We start from the raw sequence: 20846 nt of genomic DNA, 5'->3' as shown, positions 1-20846 counted from the left end.
TCAGGATTCAGATGCAACGTAATGGTTCATTTACCGTTTCTTTCTTTATCTATTGATTTCTATGTATTTCAGGTGTCAGATATCGGTGAAAGAAATCATTTCCTGATCTTCAAGAGGGTAAATAAATCAATGGCTTTGCCTTGCCAAGTGGAGATTGGAACTAGAATCTGTGAGCGCTGCTCTTTTGAAGGTAGTTCAATTCTATATTTTTTAATGTTCATTGTTTGTTTGAATTTCATGAAATTAGGTGACGTCTAACCATAGAACAGTACAGAACAGGAACAGGCCATTCGGCCCAGAGTGGCACAGTGGTAGAGCTGTTGCCTCCCATGCCAGAGACTCCAGTTCGATCCTGACCTCGTGTGTTATCTGTGTGGAGTTTGCACGTTCTCCCTGTGACCACGTGGGCTTCCTCCTCGTGCTCCAATTTCCTCCCAAATCCCACAAGACGTGCGGGTTTGTCGGTTAATTAGCCTTGTTTTTACCTCTTATAGAAACATACAAAATTATTAAAGGACTGGACAAGCTAGATGCAGGAAAAATTTTCCCATTGTTAGGTGAGTCCAGAACCAGGGGCCACAGTCTTAGAATAAAGGGGAGGTCATTTAAGACTGAGGTGAGAAAAAACATTTTCACCAGAGAGTTGTGAATTTATGGAATTCCCTGCCACAGAGGGCAGTGGAGGCCAAGTCACTGGATGGATTTAAGAGAGAGTTATATAGAGCTCTAGGTGGAGTCAAGGGATATGGGGAGAAGGCAGTCACGGGTTATTGATAGGGGACGATCAGCCATGATCACAACGAATGGCGGTGCTGGCTCGAAGGGCCAAATGGCCTCCTCCTGCACATTTTTTCTATGTTTCTATGTCTATGTTTCTATATTTCTAAAGGAGAGATTCCAATAAACATTAGGATCTAAGTGTTAGATAGAGCTCTTAAAGATAGCAGAGTCAAGGGACATAGTGAGAAGGCAAGAATGGGGTACTGATTGTGGGTGGTAGACAAAAATGCTGGAGAAATTCAGCGGGTGAGGCAGCATCAATGGAGCGAAGGAAATAGGCAACGTTACGAAACCCTTCTTCAGACTTATGTGAGGGTCGGGGGGTGGGGGGGGGGGGGGGGGGGGGAGGGGAAGAAGAAAGGAAGAGGTGGAGCAAGTGGGCTGAGGGAGAGCTGAGAAGGGGAGGAGAAAGTAGGGACTGCCTGAAATTAGAGAAGTCAATGTTCATACCGCTGGGGTGCAAACTGCTAAAGATTGTGGATGATCAGCCATGATCACATTGAATGGCGGTGCTGGCTCGAAGGGCCAAATGGCCTACTCCCGCATCTATTGTCTATTGTCCATTGTCAATTAACTCACAAACCGGAGCGCCTGGAGAAAACCTATGTGGTCACAGGTAGAACGTACAAACTCTGTACACACGGCACCCATAGGCCGGGCCTCTGGCGCTGTACAGCAGCAACTCTACCCCTGTGCCAGTACACCATGAACATCAAAGGTGATGTATAATATCACAAGGCAACTATTCAAACATCAATAAAACTAAAACTAAAGCAAAAGATGAACTCCATAATTTCTGTCAAATGTATCCCACACCAAAGTAATGTTTTGTTACATTTCTTACATGTACCACCCACGTTGGCAGCAAAATAGGAGGTTAGACATTTCCAATGCTTCCCAAATCTCTGTGGTGCAATGTGCAGGGATGGAATGTCAAGGATGGTTGACCCCACAGAGAAAACTGTTCTCCACTGAGGAACCTAAAGGCATGGACACTTTGGATCGATATCTGCATGTGGTGACTATATCCTCTTTCTTCCTTCACTGTAATTCTCGTATATTTATTGCATTTACTATTAGTGGCTTAAGAAGAACATTTCTTATTCCTTTCTCTAAATGCGCTTATCTATTGTATTGTAATCTTATGTATTGATGAGTAGTAGAACGTTACCTCCCACAAAGGTCTTCTCCAGGTAATCAATAATTTGGTTGTAATCACTGATGATATTGTCCTCATGGATGACCACCGGCACCTCTTCGCCCAAGTTCAGCCGCATAAACCATGGTTCTTTATGTTCAGTTAATGGTAAACTCACATCCCGCTCGTCGCACGGCACACCTTTCTCTGCAATCAGTAGACGAACCTGGAACAAAGAGGCATCTTTCAGGTGGCTTGTCGATGATATGAAACAAATGTAAATCAAGGCTGAACAAATAGCGAGGGCAAGGGGATGTCATAGAGTCATATAGCATCGAAGGTGGCCCTTCGGCCCAACTGTGTAGGAAAGAACAGCATATGCTGGTTTAAATCGAAGATAGAAACAAAGTGCCTGAGTAACTCAGTGGGACAGGCAGCTCTGGAAAGAAGGAATGGGCGATGTTTCGGGTCGAGACTTCTCTACAGAGATGCTGTCTGTCCCCCTGAGTTACTCCAGCATTCTGTGTCTACCTTTGGCCCAACTGGTCCCTGCTGACCCAAACCACTCTGAACCTTTCCCATCCATGAACATGTCTTTTAAATGCTGTTATAAACAAAGAAACATAGAAACATAGAAAATAGGTGCAGGAGTAGAGGCCATTCGGCCCTTCGAGCCTGCACCGCCGTTCAATATGATCATGGCTGATCATCCAACTCAGTATCCTGTACCTGCCTTCTCTCCATACCCCCTGATCCCTTTAGCCACAAGGGCCACATCTAACTCCCTCTTAAATATAGCCAATGAACTGGCCTCAACTACCTTCTGTGGCAGAGAATTCCAGAGATTCACCACTCTCTGTGTGAAAAATGTTTTTCTCATCTCAGTCTTAAAAGATTTCCCCTTTATCCTTAAACTGTGACCCCTTGTTCTGGACTTCCCCAACATCGGGAACAATCTTCCTGCATCTAGCCTGTCCAACCCCTTAAGAATTTTATAAGTTTCTATAAGATCCCCCCTCAATCTTCTAAATTCTAGCGAGTACAAGCCGAGTCTATCCAGTCTTTCTTCATATGAAAGTCCTGACATCCCAGGAATCAGTCTGGTGAACCTTCTCTGTAGTCCCTCTATGGCAAGAATGTCCTTCCTCAGATTAGGAGACCAAAACTGTACACAATACTCCAGGTGTGGTCTCACCAAGACGCTGTATAACTGCAGTAGAACATCCCTGCTCCTATACTCAAATCCTTTTGCTATGAATGCAAATATACCATTCGCTTTCTTCACAGACTGCTGCACCTGTGTGCCTACTTTCAATGACTGGTGTACCATGACACCCAGGTCTCGTTGAATCTCCCCTTTTCCTAATCGGCCACCATTCAGATATGTCTACTTTCCTGTTTTTGCCACCAAAGTGGATAACCTCACATTTATCCACATTATACTGCATCCGCCATGCATTTGCCCACTCACCCAGCCTATCCAAGTCACCTTGCAGCCTCCTAGCATCCTCCTCACAGCTAACACTGCCCCCCAGCTTTGTGTCATCCGCAAACTTGGAGATGTTGCATTCAATTCCCTCATCCAAATCATTAATATATATTGTAAATAGCTGGGGTCCCAGCACTGAGCCTTGCGGTACCCCACTAGTCACGGCCTGCCATTCTGAAAAGGACCCGTTTACTCCTACTCTTTGCTTCCTGTCTGCCAGCCAGTTCTCTATCCACATCAATACTGATCCCCCAATACCGTGTGCTTTAAATTTGTATTCTAATCTCTTATGTGGGACCTTGTCGAAATGTTTTTCTCATCTCGGATCTGTTATAGTTATAACTTCAACTACCACCTCTGGCAGCTCGTTCCAAACGCCCTTTGCCCTCTGCATGCAAAGATTGCCCTCAGGTTCCTAATAAATCTTGTCCTTATCACCTTAACCCTATGTGATCTGGTTGTTGATTGCCCGACCCTGGGTAGAAGACTGTGCATTCACCCTATCTATTCCCCTCATTATTTTATATACCTACATAAGATCACCCTGCAGCCTCCTGTACTTCAACAAATAAATTCTTCGCCTACCCAAGCTCCCCCTATATCTCAGCCCCTTGAGCCGTAAATCCTCTCTGCCCTCTTTCCAGCTTAATGACATCTTCCTAAAGCAGGGTGACCAAAACTGAACACAGTACTCCAAATGCGGCCTCACCAATTAACGGTTGTATCACAAATAAAGGTAATATTTAGTTTTATTTGGTTTAGTTTGGAGACACAGGGCAGAAACAGGCTCTTTGGCCCACCGAGTCCACGATCCCCATACACTAGCACACAAGAGACAATTTATAACTGAAGCCCATTAACCTACAAAACTGTATGTCTTTGGAGTGTGGAAGGAAACCGGAGCACCTGGAGAAAACCCACGCGGTCACAGGGAGAAAGCACAAACTCCGTACAGACAGCACCCGAGGTCAGGATCGAATCCGGGACCCTCGTGCTGTAAGACAGCAACTCTACCGCTGTGACACTGTGCCGCCCATGCTATATGTCATGCATTATATACTGTAGCATTATATTATATGCTATATGCAATAGTATGTGCTATACCATTCTTGAAAGATTTTGGCGATTTTGTAATGACCGCTATCTGATCCATCAGATCGGCCGACTTGGGGCTGCTGAATATCCCGCGGTCTAGGCATAAGCTTAGGGGCGACCGCGCCTTTGCGGTTGCAGCTCCTAGACCGTGGAACAGCATCCCCCTCCCCATCAGAACTGCCCCCTCCATCGACTCCTTTAAGTCAAGACTAAAATCTTATCTATACTCCCAAGCCTTTCCTGACGTCCACTGAGCGAGGGCTATATGTATATATGTATGTAGTTTGTTTGTTTATACTATTCTTATAACAAATGTAAAGCACTTTGGCCAACGAGAGTTGTTTTTTAAATGTGCTATATAAATAAATGTGACTGCGACTGACTGATCCATCTCAGTGTTTCTACTTTTGGTTCCAATGATTTGATTCATTCTCCTCCACCACAGTCCCTCTATTCCTTCATCCTCAAGTCCTTTTCATGTCATTGATTCTAATAAAGAATATTGGCATCAGACGCGAAAACTGAATCATATTTCATGCTGTGATAAATAATATGTTGTGCAAAGATGCACATGGTTCATTTCTGCAGGCGGCTAAGTGGATAGTTTGAATACTTTCACTTGCATGGCTACCAAGGTTATTACTGGCACAGTGGGATTTATTTTGAGACAAATAGTAAATTTGTGAAAGTAAAGCCTGTGCACATTTCACTCCTCCTTCACTGCTTTTTGTTCCCCTTTTGTCACCCTTTTTCATCTCTACCCTTTCTCCAGCCATCTGCCCATCACAACCCCCCACCCCCTCACCTGTATCCACCTACCACCCACCAGGCTCTGTCCCACACCACCTATCTTTTCAAGTTTTCGCCTCCCCTCCCCATCTCCCTGTACGATCTGTCTGAAGAAGGGTCCCAACCCAAAACCTCACCTATCCATGTTCCCCAGAAATGCTGCCCTGACCCAATGGGAACTCCAGTACTTTGTGTTCAACAAAAGATTTTGCCATCTACAATGCCTTGTTTCTTCAAGTAGAGAAACGCTGTTTCATTGCACTACTGAATGAGACTGTTACCAAAGTTAACTGGCTGTGTAATATTAGGAAGAGAGACACAAAAAGCTGAAGTAGCTCAGCAGGACAGGCAGCATCTTTGGAGAGAACAAATAGTGACGTTTTGGATAGAGACTCTTTTATTTAGGTTTGTGTTGAATATTGTCACATATACCGAGGTAAAATGAAAAGCTTTGATTTGCATGACATCCAAACAGATTTGATATCGTATAATCAGCATGTTACCACAGCCTCTTACTATCTTTTAGGACCTGTTACCTTGACCACTACAGCTCCTTGATTCAGGTAAGTTCACTTAACTTTCTGCTTATTGCCATCAGCAGCTGCATTAAAGATCATTTAACCCACTTTCTACAATGAAAACAAATTGTCACATCAGACTATTGTATCACTCACACAACATGCAGATTAGTAACAGGAGTCCATCAAAGCTCATTTCATGTGGAAGACCAAATAATTATGGATTTAAAAAACAAATTGTGTTGGTTGTGTATTAATTTTTGTGTCATGAAAATCAAGTTAACATTCATTGGTTGAATCTTTTATTATTCTTAAGAGGCTGTCCCACTTGGGTGACCTAATTGGCGAGTTTAGAAGAGTTTAGGAGAGTTTGTAAAAATGTCATCTTGAACACCTCCTTCGACTATGTTGAAGACTATGTTGAAGACAAGCTACGACCAGCTACAACTAGCTACAACTAACTTCGGGGAAATTGGACACCGAATAGTGGAAAGTGAAGACAACCTCCTTCGATCTCCTTCGACTATGATGAAGACTATCTACAATGACCTTCGACAACCTTCGACTACCCTCGATCACCTACGACTAACATGCCGACCTATTACGACCTACTACGACTAAACCTACAAGTAAAAAAAGTATCGATTTTTTCCATGGCGACCTTTTTTTACTCGTGGGCATTTTTCAACATGTTGAAAAATATGCCGCGACCTAGCTGAGGCCACAACTACACGGGCATGAAGGAGAGTTACAAAGACCTCCTACGACCTCGTGTCGACCAAGCTGCGAGTATGAGTCAAGGGCAAACTCGCCAGAACTCGCGGATTAGGTCACCCAAGTGGGACAGCCCCTTTAGTGCTACAGTCAAGAAATGCTCATCATCATTCTTAATGCAACAGACCAGATTCCAAGGATGCTGCCTGATCCGCTGTGTTGCTTGAGCATTCTATATCATTTTTTAATACTTTCCCAAAGTTTGGGCTATATATTTCCATTTTCCACGCGGCGTTTGCTTTATTGGGGAGTTGTGACGATGAAAATGGAGACAGACACAAAGTGCTGTAGTAACTCAGCGGGTCAGGCAGCATCTCCGGAGAAAAAGGATGGGTGACGTTTCAGGTCGAGGCCCTTCTTCATCTACAAAATGCTGGAGTAAGTCAGCGGGTCAGGCAGCATCCTTGAAGAACATGGATACTTGACGTTTCGCAAAAAAAAAGTTTTTCACTATACCTCAGTACATGTGACAATAATAAACTAAACTCAGTGTGACGAAGGGTCCTGACCCAACATGTCACCTATCCATGTTTTTCATGGATGCTACAGACCCACTGAGATACTCCAGCATTTTGTGTGTTATTGATGATTCGACTTGTTCGGACTATGGGAGGAAGGAGGAATGATTGTGAGAAAGATGTATTACTGAGTAGCTTATTACTGGAGCAAACATTTCTAATGTTCCAAGCAGACGTCTTGCCATGGGTAAATTAAAAGTTTTCACAGGGCCTGTGACTGTAACAAAATATCTTTTGAAATGATGGCGGGCAGCTTTGTTAAACCAATTTTCTCCCCGAAAGCAGATTTATCACAGTCCCTTCTTCACCCATTTCCACTTAAACAGTGAAATGTACTGAATAATGAAATATTGGACAGAGCGGATGTGGAGAGGATGTTTCCACTAGTGGGAGAGTCTAGGACCAGGGGTCATAGCCTCAGACTTAAAGGACGTTCCTTTAGGAAGGAGATGAGGAGGAATTTCTTTAGTCAGAGCGTGGTGAATCTGTGGAATTCTTTGCCACAGAAGGCTGTGGAGGCCAAGTCAATGGATTAGTACGGGCGTCATGGATTACGGGGTGAAGGCCTGAGTATGGGGTTAGGAGAGATAGATCAGCCATGATTGAATGGCAGAGTAGACTTGATGGGCCGAATGGCCTAATTCTGTTCCTATCACTTATGACCTTATGACCTAAATCAGAAATTTGGATACAAGCCAACTGTTTCTCATTTAAAGCCCTGCATGCTTCCCTTTTTGGGGGAGTTAACATTCAACCCTCTGTTTCAAAAAAGCTTCACTTTCTAAGAACCACTTTAGAATATCCTGGGAACAGGAAGGATGCTATCCATATAAGAGCAATTTTATTTGGATACTACAATTTTTAAAATGGTATTGATTCAAAATGGTTTTGAATCGTATGAAACAGATGATGTAAATGCAGCCTTAATGTACAATGCTCTGTGGGATTTCTGTGTCGCAAGAAGATAGGCATTTATTAGAATAAGGTACAGAGAGAAACAAAAGTGCTAGAGGGGCTTAGCGGGAAGAATGATTAATGAGGCTCAAAGTCCATTGCATTATCTGATCTTGCTCAAACTAACTGCTGACTTGTAAATGGTACATTGACCTCCAAAAGTAATGTGATATTCGTGAGGCATTTTCAGAGCAAGCAGATCAGATGCACAAGGTTGAGTTCATTTATTAATCTAAAAAAAAAAAATCATATGGTCAGGGTTATGTGTCACAGCAAACTTGGTGTTTCCACAGACCACATGGGACATGTGCAATGGGTGGGTAACTCCGTGGGTCAGGCAGCATCCCTGGGGTGGAAGATTGCAACCTTCACGTGGTCCGCCCTGTTTTGACTAATGCAATCAACTCGACGTGCACAAAGGGAAGAACAAATAGAACAAGTTGTCCAACAACTTTAGGCTGTGCACGTCACACGAAAGAAGAAAAAGAAGGCAGCATCCCTGAACAACATGGATAGGTGATGTTTTTCGCAACAAAAACGCTTTTCACTATACCTCAGTACATGTGACAATAATAAACTAAACTAAACTCAGTTTGACGAAGGGTCCTGACCCAACATGTCACCTATCCATGTTGTCCATGGATGCTGCCAGACCTGCCGAGTTACTCCAGCATTTTGTGTCTTATTGATGATAATGGTGGTTGTGGAGGCTCCAAGAACATCTCCATTACCAGTGACGGCAAGACCCTTCAAGTGAGTACTGGGTACAAGATTCCTACATTTGCGGACTCGTTTAGCCAGAACAGCAGTGCCAAACATATGATCCATCTTGGCCTCCTCCGGAGAATCCCACCACCCAGTCTCCAGCCAATTTGATTCACTCCATGCCACATCAAGAAAAAAATTGATTAGCTGGAAAGGATGCAGAAAAGATTTACCAGGATGTTACCCGGACTCGAGGGACTTAGCTGAAGGGAGAGGTTGAGCAGGCTAGGATTTTATTTCTTGGGGTGCAGGAGGATGAGGGATGAACCTATAGAGATGCATAAGATCTTGAGAGAATAAATAAGGTAAACGCACTGAGTCTTTTATCCAGAGTATAGTCCCGGTGGCGCAGTGGTAGAGTTGCTGCCTTATAGCGAATGCAGCGCCGGAGACCCAGGTTCGATTCCGACTGCGGGTGCTGTCTGTACGGAGTTTGTACGTTCTCCCCGTGGGTTTTATCCGGGTGCTTTGGTTTCCTCCCACACTCAAAAGACGTACAGGTTTGAAGGTTAAGTGGTTTGGTAAATGTAAAAATTGTCCCTAGTGAGTGTAGAATGGTGTTAATGTGCGGGGATCGCTGGTCAACGTGGAACCGGTGGGCTGAATGGCATGTTTACACTCTGTATCTCTAAACTAAACTAAACTAAACCAAAGTAGGGGACTCAAGAACAAGTGAAGGGAAAAGATTTAATAGGAACCTGATGGGCAACTTTTTTACACAAAGGTGGTGGGTGTATGGATCGAGCTGCCGGAGGTGGTAGTTGAGGCAGGGACAATTGCAATGTTTAAGAAACATATGGACAGGTGCAGGGATAGCAGAGGTTTAGATGGATATGGGACAAATAAAGCATAATTGAACTATTGAATAAGTGGCTCGTGTAGATGGGGCATGTTGGTTGGCGTGGGCATAAGGTCACAAGTGATGGGAGCCGAACTAGGCCATTCAGCCCATCAAGTCTACTCCACCATTCAATCATGGCTGATCTATCTCTCCCTCTTAACCCCATTCTTTTGCCTTCTCCCCATAACCCAACACCCTTACCAATCAAGAATCTATCTATCTCTGGCTTAAAAGTATCCATTGACGGCCTCCACAGCCCTCTGTGGCAATGAGTTCCAGATTCACCACCCTCTGACTAAAGAAATGCCGCATCATCTCCTTCCTAAAGGGATGCCCTTTAATTCTGAGTCTATGACCTCTAGTCCTAGACTCTCCCACTAGTGAACACATCTTCTTCACATCCACTCTATCCAAGCCTTTCACTGTTCTGTACATTTGAATGAGGTCCCTCCTCATTTTTCTAAACTCCGGCGAGTACAGGCCCAGTGCCGTTAAACGCTCATCATATGTTAAGCCACTCATTCCTGGGATCATTCTTGTAAACCTCCTCTGGACCCTTTCCAGAGCCAGCACATCCTTCCTCACATATGGTACCCAAAATTGCTCACAATACCATACAAAATTGCTCGCGATGGTTTGAGGGACCAAGTCTGAAGAAGGGTCTCAGCCCGAAACGTCACCCACTTCTTCTCTCCAGAGATGCTGCCTGTCCTGCTGAGTTACTCCAGCATTCTGTGACTATCTTCGATTCGCAAGACAATTGGAGGCGATGGCTGCAACGTGCCTTTATGGCTTGCTGCAGCTTGGACTTTGAAAATGCCGTCAAAACCTGGCGACTCTTGTATATGGGCTCAGTGGGCTGTTTCTACACACGTTATACAATCTGAGATTGTGTTTACATGCAGTAATAATTTACTGAACTGTACGCGAAAAGGGAATTTCACTGTACATCGGTACATATGATAGTAAAGAACTATTGAACCACTTTGAAAGTAATGTCACCATTACCTGCCAACAGTGCAAGGATAGAAATTGCAAAAATGAACTACAACTGCAATACAAAATAGTTCATGTGTTGGGCAAGTTGGGCCAAAAGCCTTTATGACTCTATGACTGCACAGAACAAAGGAGAGCACTAGTTATGGCAAAGACTATGGGACTGGATAACATCTCCACATGTAGTACTAAAGACCTGTGGCCCTGACAAGCTGCACCTCTGTTCCAGTACAATCACTAGAATTGACAATGACAATGATCAGGACCACAGAAAGCAGGAGATAGTCAATCCTGCTAATCATCAGCCAATCTTCTGCAAGTTGGTGGAAGAAGTGCTGAACAGTGCTTTCACTCCAGGGCTTCTATAGGCAGTGTCCCAGGCACAATCATCTTCAAGTGTTTCATCGTGTTCTTCCCTCTATCATAAGGTCAAAAGTGGTGTGCTTACTGATGATCAACAATGTGCATCTCCATTTTCAACTCCTCTGTAAACGGTACCACCCAAGCCTCTTCACAGCAAGATGTGGCCACGTTCAGGCATGGGACGATAAGTGGCAAGTTACACTCACGCCACAGAAGTGGCAGGTAATGACCATCCCCAATATGAGTTTAACCACGTACAGTTGAAATTCAATGGCACAACCAATGCGTGTTCCTGCAAATCACCATTGACTTGAAACACGTCTGAACCAATTGCACAAACACTCTTTAGAGTTTAGAGATACAGCGTGGAAACAGGCCCTTCAGCCCTTCCAAGTCTGTGTGGATGAGTGATCATCCATGCATTACTGTTTGTATGCAATTTTTGTAGAATTTGTGTTTTTGTGTATTGTCTGAGTCTGTGTGCCTGGGAAACCGTTACCTCGTCATATAAGACAATAAACTTGACTTTACTTGACGTGTAGGAAGGAACTGCAGATGCTGGTTTAAACCAAAGATAGACACAAAAAGCTGGATTAACTCAGCAGGTCTCTGGTGAAAAGGAATAGGTAACATTTCGGGTCGAGACCCTTCATCAGATAGTCTGAAGAAGAGTCTCGACCCGAAACGTCACCTATTCCATTTCTCCTGAGATGCTGTCTGACCCGTTTGGATACTCCAGCTTTTTGTGTGTATCTTGACTTTACTTGACTTTACTAAAGATAACAGTACAGGTAGATAAAACATAAACTAGACAAGATGCTCTCATTTCTAGGTCAGAAACATAAGTACAGGGATATGAACTTATGTTTCCTTACCTTAGGTTAAAGTTTCTGGATTGCACATTCAGTAACTTAACCACCATAAACCATATACCACTGCCCAGCCTAGAGTCACCACAATCCAACAACAGCACTCAGGAGGGTTCAGAAGAGATTGGCAAAGATGTTGCAAGGACTACAAGCTCCCAGTTTTTATGTTATGGGCTGAGGATATTTATTTTGGAAGAGAGGAGGCTCACAATTAAATTAATTAGGATCTATAAAATAATGAGACCCCTGTATGGAATGGGTAGAAGTTCTTCCCTTAGTGTAGAGGTCAATGACTGTAGTTTATTGATAGTAGACAAAAATGCTGGAGTAACTCAGCAGCTGAGGCAGGACCTATGGAGAGGAGGATTATGGTGAGGCAAAGCGCAGACTTAGCGATCCCTTCGCCCAACACCTCCGCTCAGTTCGCACTAACCAACCTGATCTCCCGGGGTGGCTCAGCACTTCAACTCCCCCTCCTATTCCAAATCCGACCTTTCTGTCCTGGGCCTCCTCCATTGCCAGAGTGAGTCCCACCTCAAATTGGAGGAGCAGCACCTCATATTTCGATAGGGTAGTTTACATCCCAGCGGTATGAACATTGACTTCTCCAATTTCAAGTAGTCCTTGCTTTCTCCCTCCTACCCCTCCCCTTCCCAGCTCTCCCACAGCCCACTGTCTCCGCCTCTTCCTTTCTTTTTCCCACCCCCCCCCTCACATTAGTCCGAAGAAGGGTCTCAACCCAAAACGTTGCCTATTCCTTCGCTCCATAGATGCTGCCTCACCCGCGGAGTTTCTCCAACATTTTTGTCTACCTATTTACTTAATCTTACTCATTTTAAGTTACATGTAGTATATTGGAGGGGTGGGTTAAAGTACAAATATGCAAGTGATTTCATGTGGGCTAAGGTACCATTATTTACTGGCTTCTAGGTCTTTAATAATCAAACAATTGCGGGAATGAAGGCGACAATGGCAAAAATTAATTAAACAGACTTGGTAACAGAAATTGCTATTAGCATAATGCTTCAGAAACATCATTTCCATGACCCAACATAAAACCAGAATGTCAGGTCCCTTAAATGCCTTGTTAACATACAATTCACTGCAGTATTTGATCAGTAGCATTCAAAACTGTGGGCATGGCTTGAGTCTAACATTTTTTGTCAAAGTTCAATACAGCAGAATCAAATTTTTAATGTGTATGCTGGAGAGATGCCTATTGGTGAAAATGATGTGAGCACTAATACTTTGGGGTCCATTACAAGGCAACATTCCAGTGAATTAGTTCAAGTGACCTCAAAATCTGATCAGATCCAATACCAGATATGAGACTGGATTTATCCATACTCTTTCAGTCAGGTAAAGATTGTAGAAATGCTTATTTTTTTAAATGCCATGTGCAGATTTCTTATGCTTCCTGCAATTTTGGTTACCATTTAGGTAAGAATAGAATGAGGAGAAAGCAGGAGAATGGGGTTGGGAGAGATAGATCAGCCACGATTGAATGGCGGAGTAGACTTGATGGGCCGAATGGCCTAATTCTGCTCCTCTCACTTATGATCTTATGAATTTTCCTGCGCATCCCAATAATCAGGTCAACTGCCATAAAGAACGTTGTTTTTAAAATTAAAGAACTCCAGCACTTTGTGTCTTTTTTTTTTGGTACACCGGCATCTGCAGTTCCTTGTGTCGCCACAATTTCCCACAAAGAAATACAACCAAGAAAAAAAAAGGCGAGAGGAAGGCGGAAATCTTTGTCCACGTCCCAGAGTGCAGATGTCGACATAGCAGGGCTCAATACTACATGGAAAATAATGGAATGACATTCAGGATCAACCTGCACCGGAAGATCTCACGTCGCCCAATGCAATCTAATTGCAATGCATTGTTGCCTCCCAATGCGAGGTGTATGGATGTGTTTACACTGCCTCCTTCTTCTCACGGTTTTCTTTCCCGTCTGATGGTCCCACCAGCCTAACCATCCAAATGCCACACACGAATCATCTTAGATATCACTAAACCTTTATCTGCATTCTGCAATAATGCCATGGTGTCCAGGTGCTCCAGTGAATATAGAGAGCTCTCTACACAATTCTGGGTTGGGTTTTTTTTGTGCTCATACATATTTGGGCATGGCTGCAGTTTTCCTGCAAATAAAATTACATTTACTCAACTAAAACACCCAACAAAAAAAACAAAACAATGATTGATTTTCATTATGTTGAAGAACAAACCTTTCACATTACCACATACTGAGCGTCAGTCAATATGTTATAATGAAAGCGACAAGGCTAAATCTGCAGATTATAAGAACACGTTGTCGGAAACAATAGGTAGACTTTTTCTAATGTCTTTCTCCAGGCAATAAATTTAAAAAAACCCAAAGTAAGTGTGTTCAATAAGGGGAATCGAGATATAAATCGCTACCAGGGTATTCCCGTCCTATTGCTATGTACCCCTTGTTACAGTGTTTACCTTTTGAGAGCTGAAGCTCTGAGTCCAATGATACAAGACGATGCTGTCGCCGTCTTTTTCGCTTTTGTCAGGGAGGAAGGCCACCAGCTCCTGAGCCGGGGTGCAGCTTTGTTCGTCCTCGTCGTCTTTCCCGTCGATTTCTGTTGCTGAGATCGGCCACCAGCTACAGTTCGAGGCAGGAGAATTCTGAGACGCCATGATAGCAGGGAACAGGGCGAGAAGCGAGGTGGGGAAGCATCAGCCTCAGCATCAGCACCCACCCAGCAGCAGAAACAGGAAGAGACCGGGCAACCTCCAAGCCGTCACACTAGCGTTCAATATGTACCATATGTACTGTGTGTGTGTGTGTGTGTGTGTACGTGCCTGTGTGTGTGCGTGTGTGGCTCCGTTTCTGTTGGCATTAAGGTTCACTGAGAATGTATTTAGGCAAGTAATAATTGGTGATCATTATGGCGTATTTATAACCATTCGGATAGGCTGTTCGTACACTACATGGCACATTGGAACATCCAATGGGCGTGTGCAGTTTAGTAGATTTATATTACATTATGTTCATGCTTTAGATAAGTTGCAGATGAAAAGCTTATCATTGAAGCTGAGAAAGGGGATATACAAGATACAAGATATATTTATTTGTCACATGTGCCAGATGGCACGGTGAAATGTGATCACCATACAGCCATACACTAAAATAAAGAACACAACACACGATAGATTTAAACATAAAACATCCCCACACAGCAGAATCAAAAGTTTCCCACTGTGAGGGAAGGCACCAAAGTCAGTCATAAAGAGTCCATGAGGAGCCTCCTGTCAGTAGAGGTTCAAAAAAGATCTACCCAGACCACCACAACCAGTAAGCAGTCCTGAACTGCCATCTTCCTCATTGGTGACCCTCCCACTATCCTTGATCGGAGTTTGCTGGCTTTACCTTTGGCACTAAACGTTATTCCCACATCATATATCTCCCCACTGTAAATGGCTCTGTAATCAGTCTTTCCACTGACTGGATAGCACACAACAAAAAGATTTTCACTGTAGCTCAGTACACGTGATAATAAACTAAACTGAGACTCAAATAGACATAAAATGCTGGAGTAAATCAATAGGTCAGGAGAAAATGAATAGGCAATGTTTTCAGTCAAGACCCTTCGGCGGCGGGGAGGGAAACTAGAGGTAAGGGAAGGTACAGAAGGTACAGATGAATATCAATTTCATCATTTGATCTATCATCTTGTTGGCGGCAGCACATTAAATGGTCTTCTAGGTGCTTGTTAGATGTGATGTAGTCTTCTGCCACCAATACTTTTTCACATCTCTCTCCTAATCCTTTGACCTATTCCTTCTATTTATTCACCTTGATGAGAAAGGGAATAGATTCTTTCATCATGTTATACTTCTCATGACATTTCCTTCTGCCTCCATTCTTCTGAAGGAAACAGCCTGAGTCAAGCCAATCTCTGTATAGCTAAATATTTCCAACCATACCGATGTTATCATAAATACAGTTTATAGACATAAAAACAGTTTTGATCCACGAGTGGTTGCTCTACTCAACAGCCAAACATCTGTAGCCTCCCTTTGATCTGGTATTTTGTTGGTTCACATGCTTGATCAATGGTGTTTTATCATTAATACCTTATTATTATTATTAATGTTTAGTGTTTTCTGAGTCATTCGTAACTGTCACTGCATGTCATGTTGTTATTTGTGGGCGGAGCACCAAGGCAAATCCCTTGTATGTGAATACTTGGCCAATAAACTTACTTACTTACTTATTCTCTGTATCTTCTCTGGCGCTACTGTGTCCTTCATGTCAGGAATGTGTCTTGAATGTTCAATAGACAATAGATACTAAACAATAGGTAATAGGCAATAGGTGCAGGAGTAGGCCATTCGGCCCTTCGAGCCAGCACCACCATTCAATGTGATCATGGCTGATCATCCACAATCAGTACCCCGTTCCTGCCTTCACACCATATCTCTTGACTCTGCTATCTTTAAGAGCTCTATCTAACTCTCTCTTGAAAGCATCCAGAGAATTGGCCTCCACTGCCTTCTGAGGCAGAGAATTCCACAGATTCACAATTCTCTGGGTGAAAACGTTTTTCCTCATCTCCGTTCTAAATGGCCAAGCCCTTATTCTTAAACTGTGGCCCCTGGTTCTGGACTCCCCCAACATCAGGAACGTGTTTCCTGCCTCTAGCGTGTCCAATCCCTCAATAATCCTATATTTCAATACGATATCCTCTCATCCTTCTAAATTCCAGGGTATAGAAGCCTAGACGCTCCATTCTATCAACATATGACATTCCCGCCATCCCGGGAATTCACCTCGTGGGTATTTAGTTTGAGTTGAGCTTAGTTGAGGTTGAGTTGTTTTTTGTCACGTGTACCGTGCTTTTGCTGCATGCTAACTAGGCAGTGGAAAGACAATACATGATTACAGTTGAGCCATTCGCAATGTACAGATATACGATGAAGGGAATAAAGTGAGTAATGTTTAGTATAAGATAAAGCAAGATTATGGGGCAGATGGATGAATGCAAAGAGAGGCATTCATTCATCCATGCATAATCTTCAAAACACGATCACAAGCTCACAGGTTCACCCTTAACATTAAGGGCATGCCCCAGCAAAAGTGCAACCATGCTTCATCTAACATATGCCAAAACGATTCACCATGCCATGAAGGCAACTTTCCTAGTGATCTGCCCAGTTCTAGCTTTGCCTCCCAATACTTGTATTCTCTCACTCAGTGAATCTTTATTTTGAACAGTTTTGGGCCTCATATCCGAGGAAGGATGTGCTGCTGCTGGTGAGGGTCCAGAGGAGTTTTAGGAGAACGACCCAATGAATATTTGGTTGGATGAATGAAAGGTTGGATATCTTGGGTTGTTTTCACTGGAACGTCAGTGGTTGAGGGGTGACTTGGTAAAAAACATATAAAATTACGAGGCATAGATAGCGTAGGCAGTCAGAACCTTTTCCCCAGGGTGGAAATGTCCAACACTGGAGGGCGTAGCTGTAAGACGAAAATGGAGAAAGCTTAATGGAGATACGCAGGGCAAGTATTTTACACAGAGTGGTGCGGGGCTGGGACTCATTGCCGGGTGGTGGTGGAGGCAGATATGACAGTGCCATTTAAGAAGCTTTTAGATAGGCCCATGGAAGTGCAAGGAATAGTGGGATATTGATCATGCACAGGTAGATGAGATCAGTTTAACTTGGCATCATGTTTGGCACAAACATTGTGGGCCGAAGGGCCCGTTCCTGTGCTGTACTGTTCTATGTACAGATGGGTTTTTTTTCCAAATACGCCTCTCTTGTTAACATGGCCTCCATAATTTCCAATATTTCACACACTTCATTAATTACAATGCCTGTATCCTTTTACTTGTTGGTGAGGCAAAATATAAATTTTGGAACCAAATCACGTTTTCCATTTTCTCGTAATTACCTTTTGACTTTCTCCAATGGAATCTTGTCTATATAATCCTATAATAAATAACTGAAGTTAATTACTCAATTATGCCCAGGATGGCTGATTATTTTTATTGTCTCGAGACCTGAATATTAGCAACAGGGGGGCACTAGAATCAATTAATTCATTTGTACCTTGGGTGTATTTTCTCTTTGTCACTTAGACAAACTTTAGATGTTTCTAAAACATCTCTGGGTTTTTCTTTCCAATAGTTTCTCGTGTCCTCTCATTATCTTCCTCTTCCCTTTGTTTTTAACCTCCTCTCACATGTCTAGACTCCTCGAACCTTTCTGCAGCACTGAAGCCTTGACATTTGGCCTCTCTTTGGTGCTTTTTCCTCTTTATGCTCCTTGACTTCCAGGTAGATAAGATTTTGGTCTCTATCCTTTCTCTTAGTCGGCGTATCACCTTTTATTAAAACAGATAGTTGGATTTTCCTGATGATATACACAAAATGCTGGAATAAGTCAGCGGGTCAGGCAGCACCTCTGGAGGAAAAGAATGGGTGACGTTTCGGGTCGGGACTTTTCTTCAGACTGAAAGCCAAGCTTCACTGTGAGGAAGGGTCCCAAACCGAAATGTCACCCATCCTTTTTCTCCAGAGTTGCTGCCTGACCCACTGAGTTACTCCAGCACATCATGTCTAACTTCGGTATAAACCAGCATCTGCAATTCCTTTCTAAACATTGAATTTTCCAATGCTGGCAATTCAAATGTTTGATGGTTTTCCACTCAGCTTTAGGCAGCATGTTATCTGTGGTAGAGTGGATCCCTCCAACAATAGTTTTAATGGTATGTATGATCTTATTATGATTATGAATGTTCTGTCAGTATCTATTGCTTTGTCACTCAAGATATGCATTCATATCTGAAAAAAAGTTTGTTCAGGATGCACTGGAGGATGGAATCTTTCAATGTACAGAATATTGCCACGACCATTCAGCTAAACTGAAGTTCTGATCCCAAAGTTTCAGTCTGTTTAATGGTTTAATCGTGGTAAACCCCAATAGGCTCACCATTACCAATTGCAAAAGCTTCATCATAGTTTCACAAATTTTTTTACATTTTTGTACATCAACATTGGTGAAGAAATTCACATTCATATTTTTAGAACTTTTTTTAATTGTGTTAAATACTTTTTACTTTATTACTCATGTAGCTTAGTGAGTTTGTTTAAGAAGAGCAGATGCAAAGAAAAAAGATCTGTAACTTTTAATGTATACTAGACCAAGTGCAGACCCGTTGGGTCTGTTTCCCCAACGGCGTTTGCGGGGGGGGGGGGGGTGAGAAGATGGGAGGGAGGGGAGAGGAGGAGGAGGAAACGGGATAGATTTGGGAGGGAAAGGAGAGCAGGGTAGGGGGTGAGAGATGGGGAGAGAGATTTGGGGGAGGGGGGAGGGAGGGGAGGAGGGAGAGATGGGGAGGGGTGGGGGAAGAGGGGGGAAAGAGTGGGGCGGGAGAGTGGAGGGGAAGGGGGAGAGAAGTGGGAGAGTGGGGAGGGAGGAGGAGAGGGGTAGCGGGAGTGATGGAAGAGGGACAGAGGGAAGGGGGTGGGGGGAGAGAGGGAAGGGGGTGGGGTAGAGAGGGAAGGGGGGTGGGGGAGAGAGGGATGGGAGAGGGGTGAGGAGAGGGGGACGAGAGAGTGGGAGAGAAGTGGTAGAGTGGGGAGGGAGGGAGGGGTAGAGGGGTAGAGGGAGTGGTAGAAGAGGGACGGGGGAGTGGTGGAAGAGGGACAGAGGGGTAGGGGAAGGGGTGGAAGAGAGAGGGGAAGGGAGCGGAAGAGAGGGGTGGGGGAGGGAGAGGCGTCGGGTAAGGGGATAGAAGTGGAAGAGTGGTGAGGGAGGGGTAGGGGGAGTGGTGAAAGAGGGACAGAGGGGTAGGGGTAAGGGGGTGGTGGTAGAGAGGGAAGGGGGGTGGGGGAGAGAGGGATGGGTGGGAGAGGGAGAGGGGTGAGATAGGGAAACATTGAAACATAGAAATTAAGTGCAGGAGTAGGCCATTCGGCCCTTCTAGCCTGCACCACCATTCAATATGATCAAGGCTGATCATCCAACTCAGTATCCTGTACCTGCCTTCTCTCCTTACCCCCTGGGCCAAGGGCCACATCTAACTCCCTCTTAAATATAGCCAATGAACTGACCTCAAATACCTTCTGTGGCAGACAATTCCAGAGATTCACCACTCTCTGTGTGAAAAATGTTTTTCTCATCTCTGTCCTAAAGGATTTCCCCCTTATCCTTAAACTGTGACCCCTTGTTCTGGTTTTCCCCAACATCCGGAACAATCTTCCTGCATCTAGCCTGTCCAACCCATTAAGAATTTTAGACATTTCTATAAGATACCCCCTCAATCTTCTAAAATCTAGCAAGTACAAGGCGAGTCGATCCAGTCTTTCTTCGTATGAAAATCCTGACATCCCAGAAATCAGTCTGGTGAACCTTCTCTGTACTGCCACTATGGCAACAATGTCTTTGAGCATTGGGCATTGTGACATCACACGATGGAACGTTCATCAGGGGCTGGGGCTGGTGCTGCTTCTATGGGTGAGAAGCCAGTTTATTTTTGAAATATTGGGGGGGGGGGGGGAAGGATGTGATTAAAAACGGGTACTTAAACACGACGAAATGTAATAAGGAGCGGATACTTAGAAAGAAAAGTGAAATATCTACCGAAATGGAAAAGATGTCGGCGATTCTGCGTCTGGTTTCGGAGTTGCAGGGAATCAAAGGAAGAAATGCAGCCGGAAGCCGTACATGTAAATGGATTCATTCCGATTGGACATCTGCGAACATCGGGCATTGCGATTGGACATCTGCGAGCATTGGGCATTGTGACATCACACGATGGGAACGAATCGAAAGGCAGAAAGGCAGCCGGACGGACGGCAGGCGACAGGCACACAGTTTTAATATATAACTAGACCAAGTGCAGACCCGTTGGGTCTGTTTCCCCAACGGCATTTTGCGGGGGGGGGGGGGGGGGGGGGGGGGGGCTGCGG

General features: G+C 44.1%; 1 protein-coding gene across 1 annotated transcript in view; it reads right to left on the bottom strand.

Moving 5' to 3' along the window:
* Nucleotides 1–14764, bottom strand: part of gdap1l1 (ganglioside induced differentiation associated protein 1 like 1) — a 37754-nt gene extending 22990 nt beyond the window's left edge. The window contains exons 1-2 of the mRNA XM_033041470.1: nt 14365–14764; nt 1952–2144 (exon numbers count right to left, since the gene is read on the bottom strand). Of these exons, the coding sequence (XP_032897361.1) occupies nt 1952–2144; nt 14365–14562 (391 nt within the window). The 5' untranslated portion in view covers nt 14563–14764. The remainder of the gene's footprint in view (nt 1–1951; nt 2145–14364) is intronic.
* Nucleotides 14765–20846: the final 6082 nt, after the last annotated feature.

The sequence above is a fragment of the Amblyraja radiata genome, chromosome 23, assembly GCF_010909765.2.
Source record: "Amblyraja radiata isolate CabotCenter1 chromosome 23, sAmbRad1.1.pri, whole genome shotgun sequence".
Taxonomy (NCBI): domain Eukaryota; kingdom Metazoa; phylum Chordata; class Chondrichthyes; order Rajiformes; family Rajidae; genus Amblyraja; species Amblyraja radiata.
The sequence above is the reverse complement of the archived record's forward strand: the minus strand, read 5'-3'. Positions and strand labels throughout refer to the sequence as shown.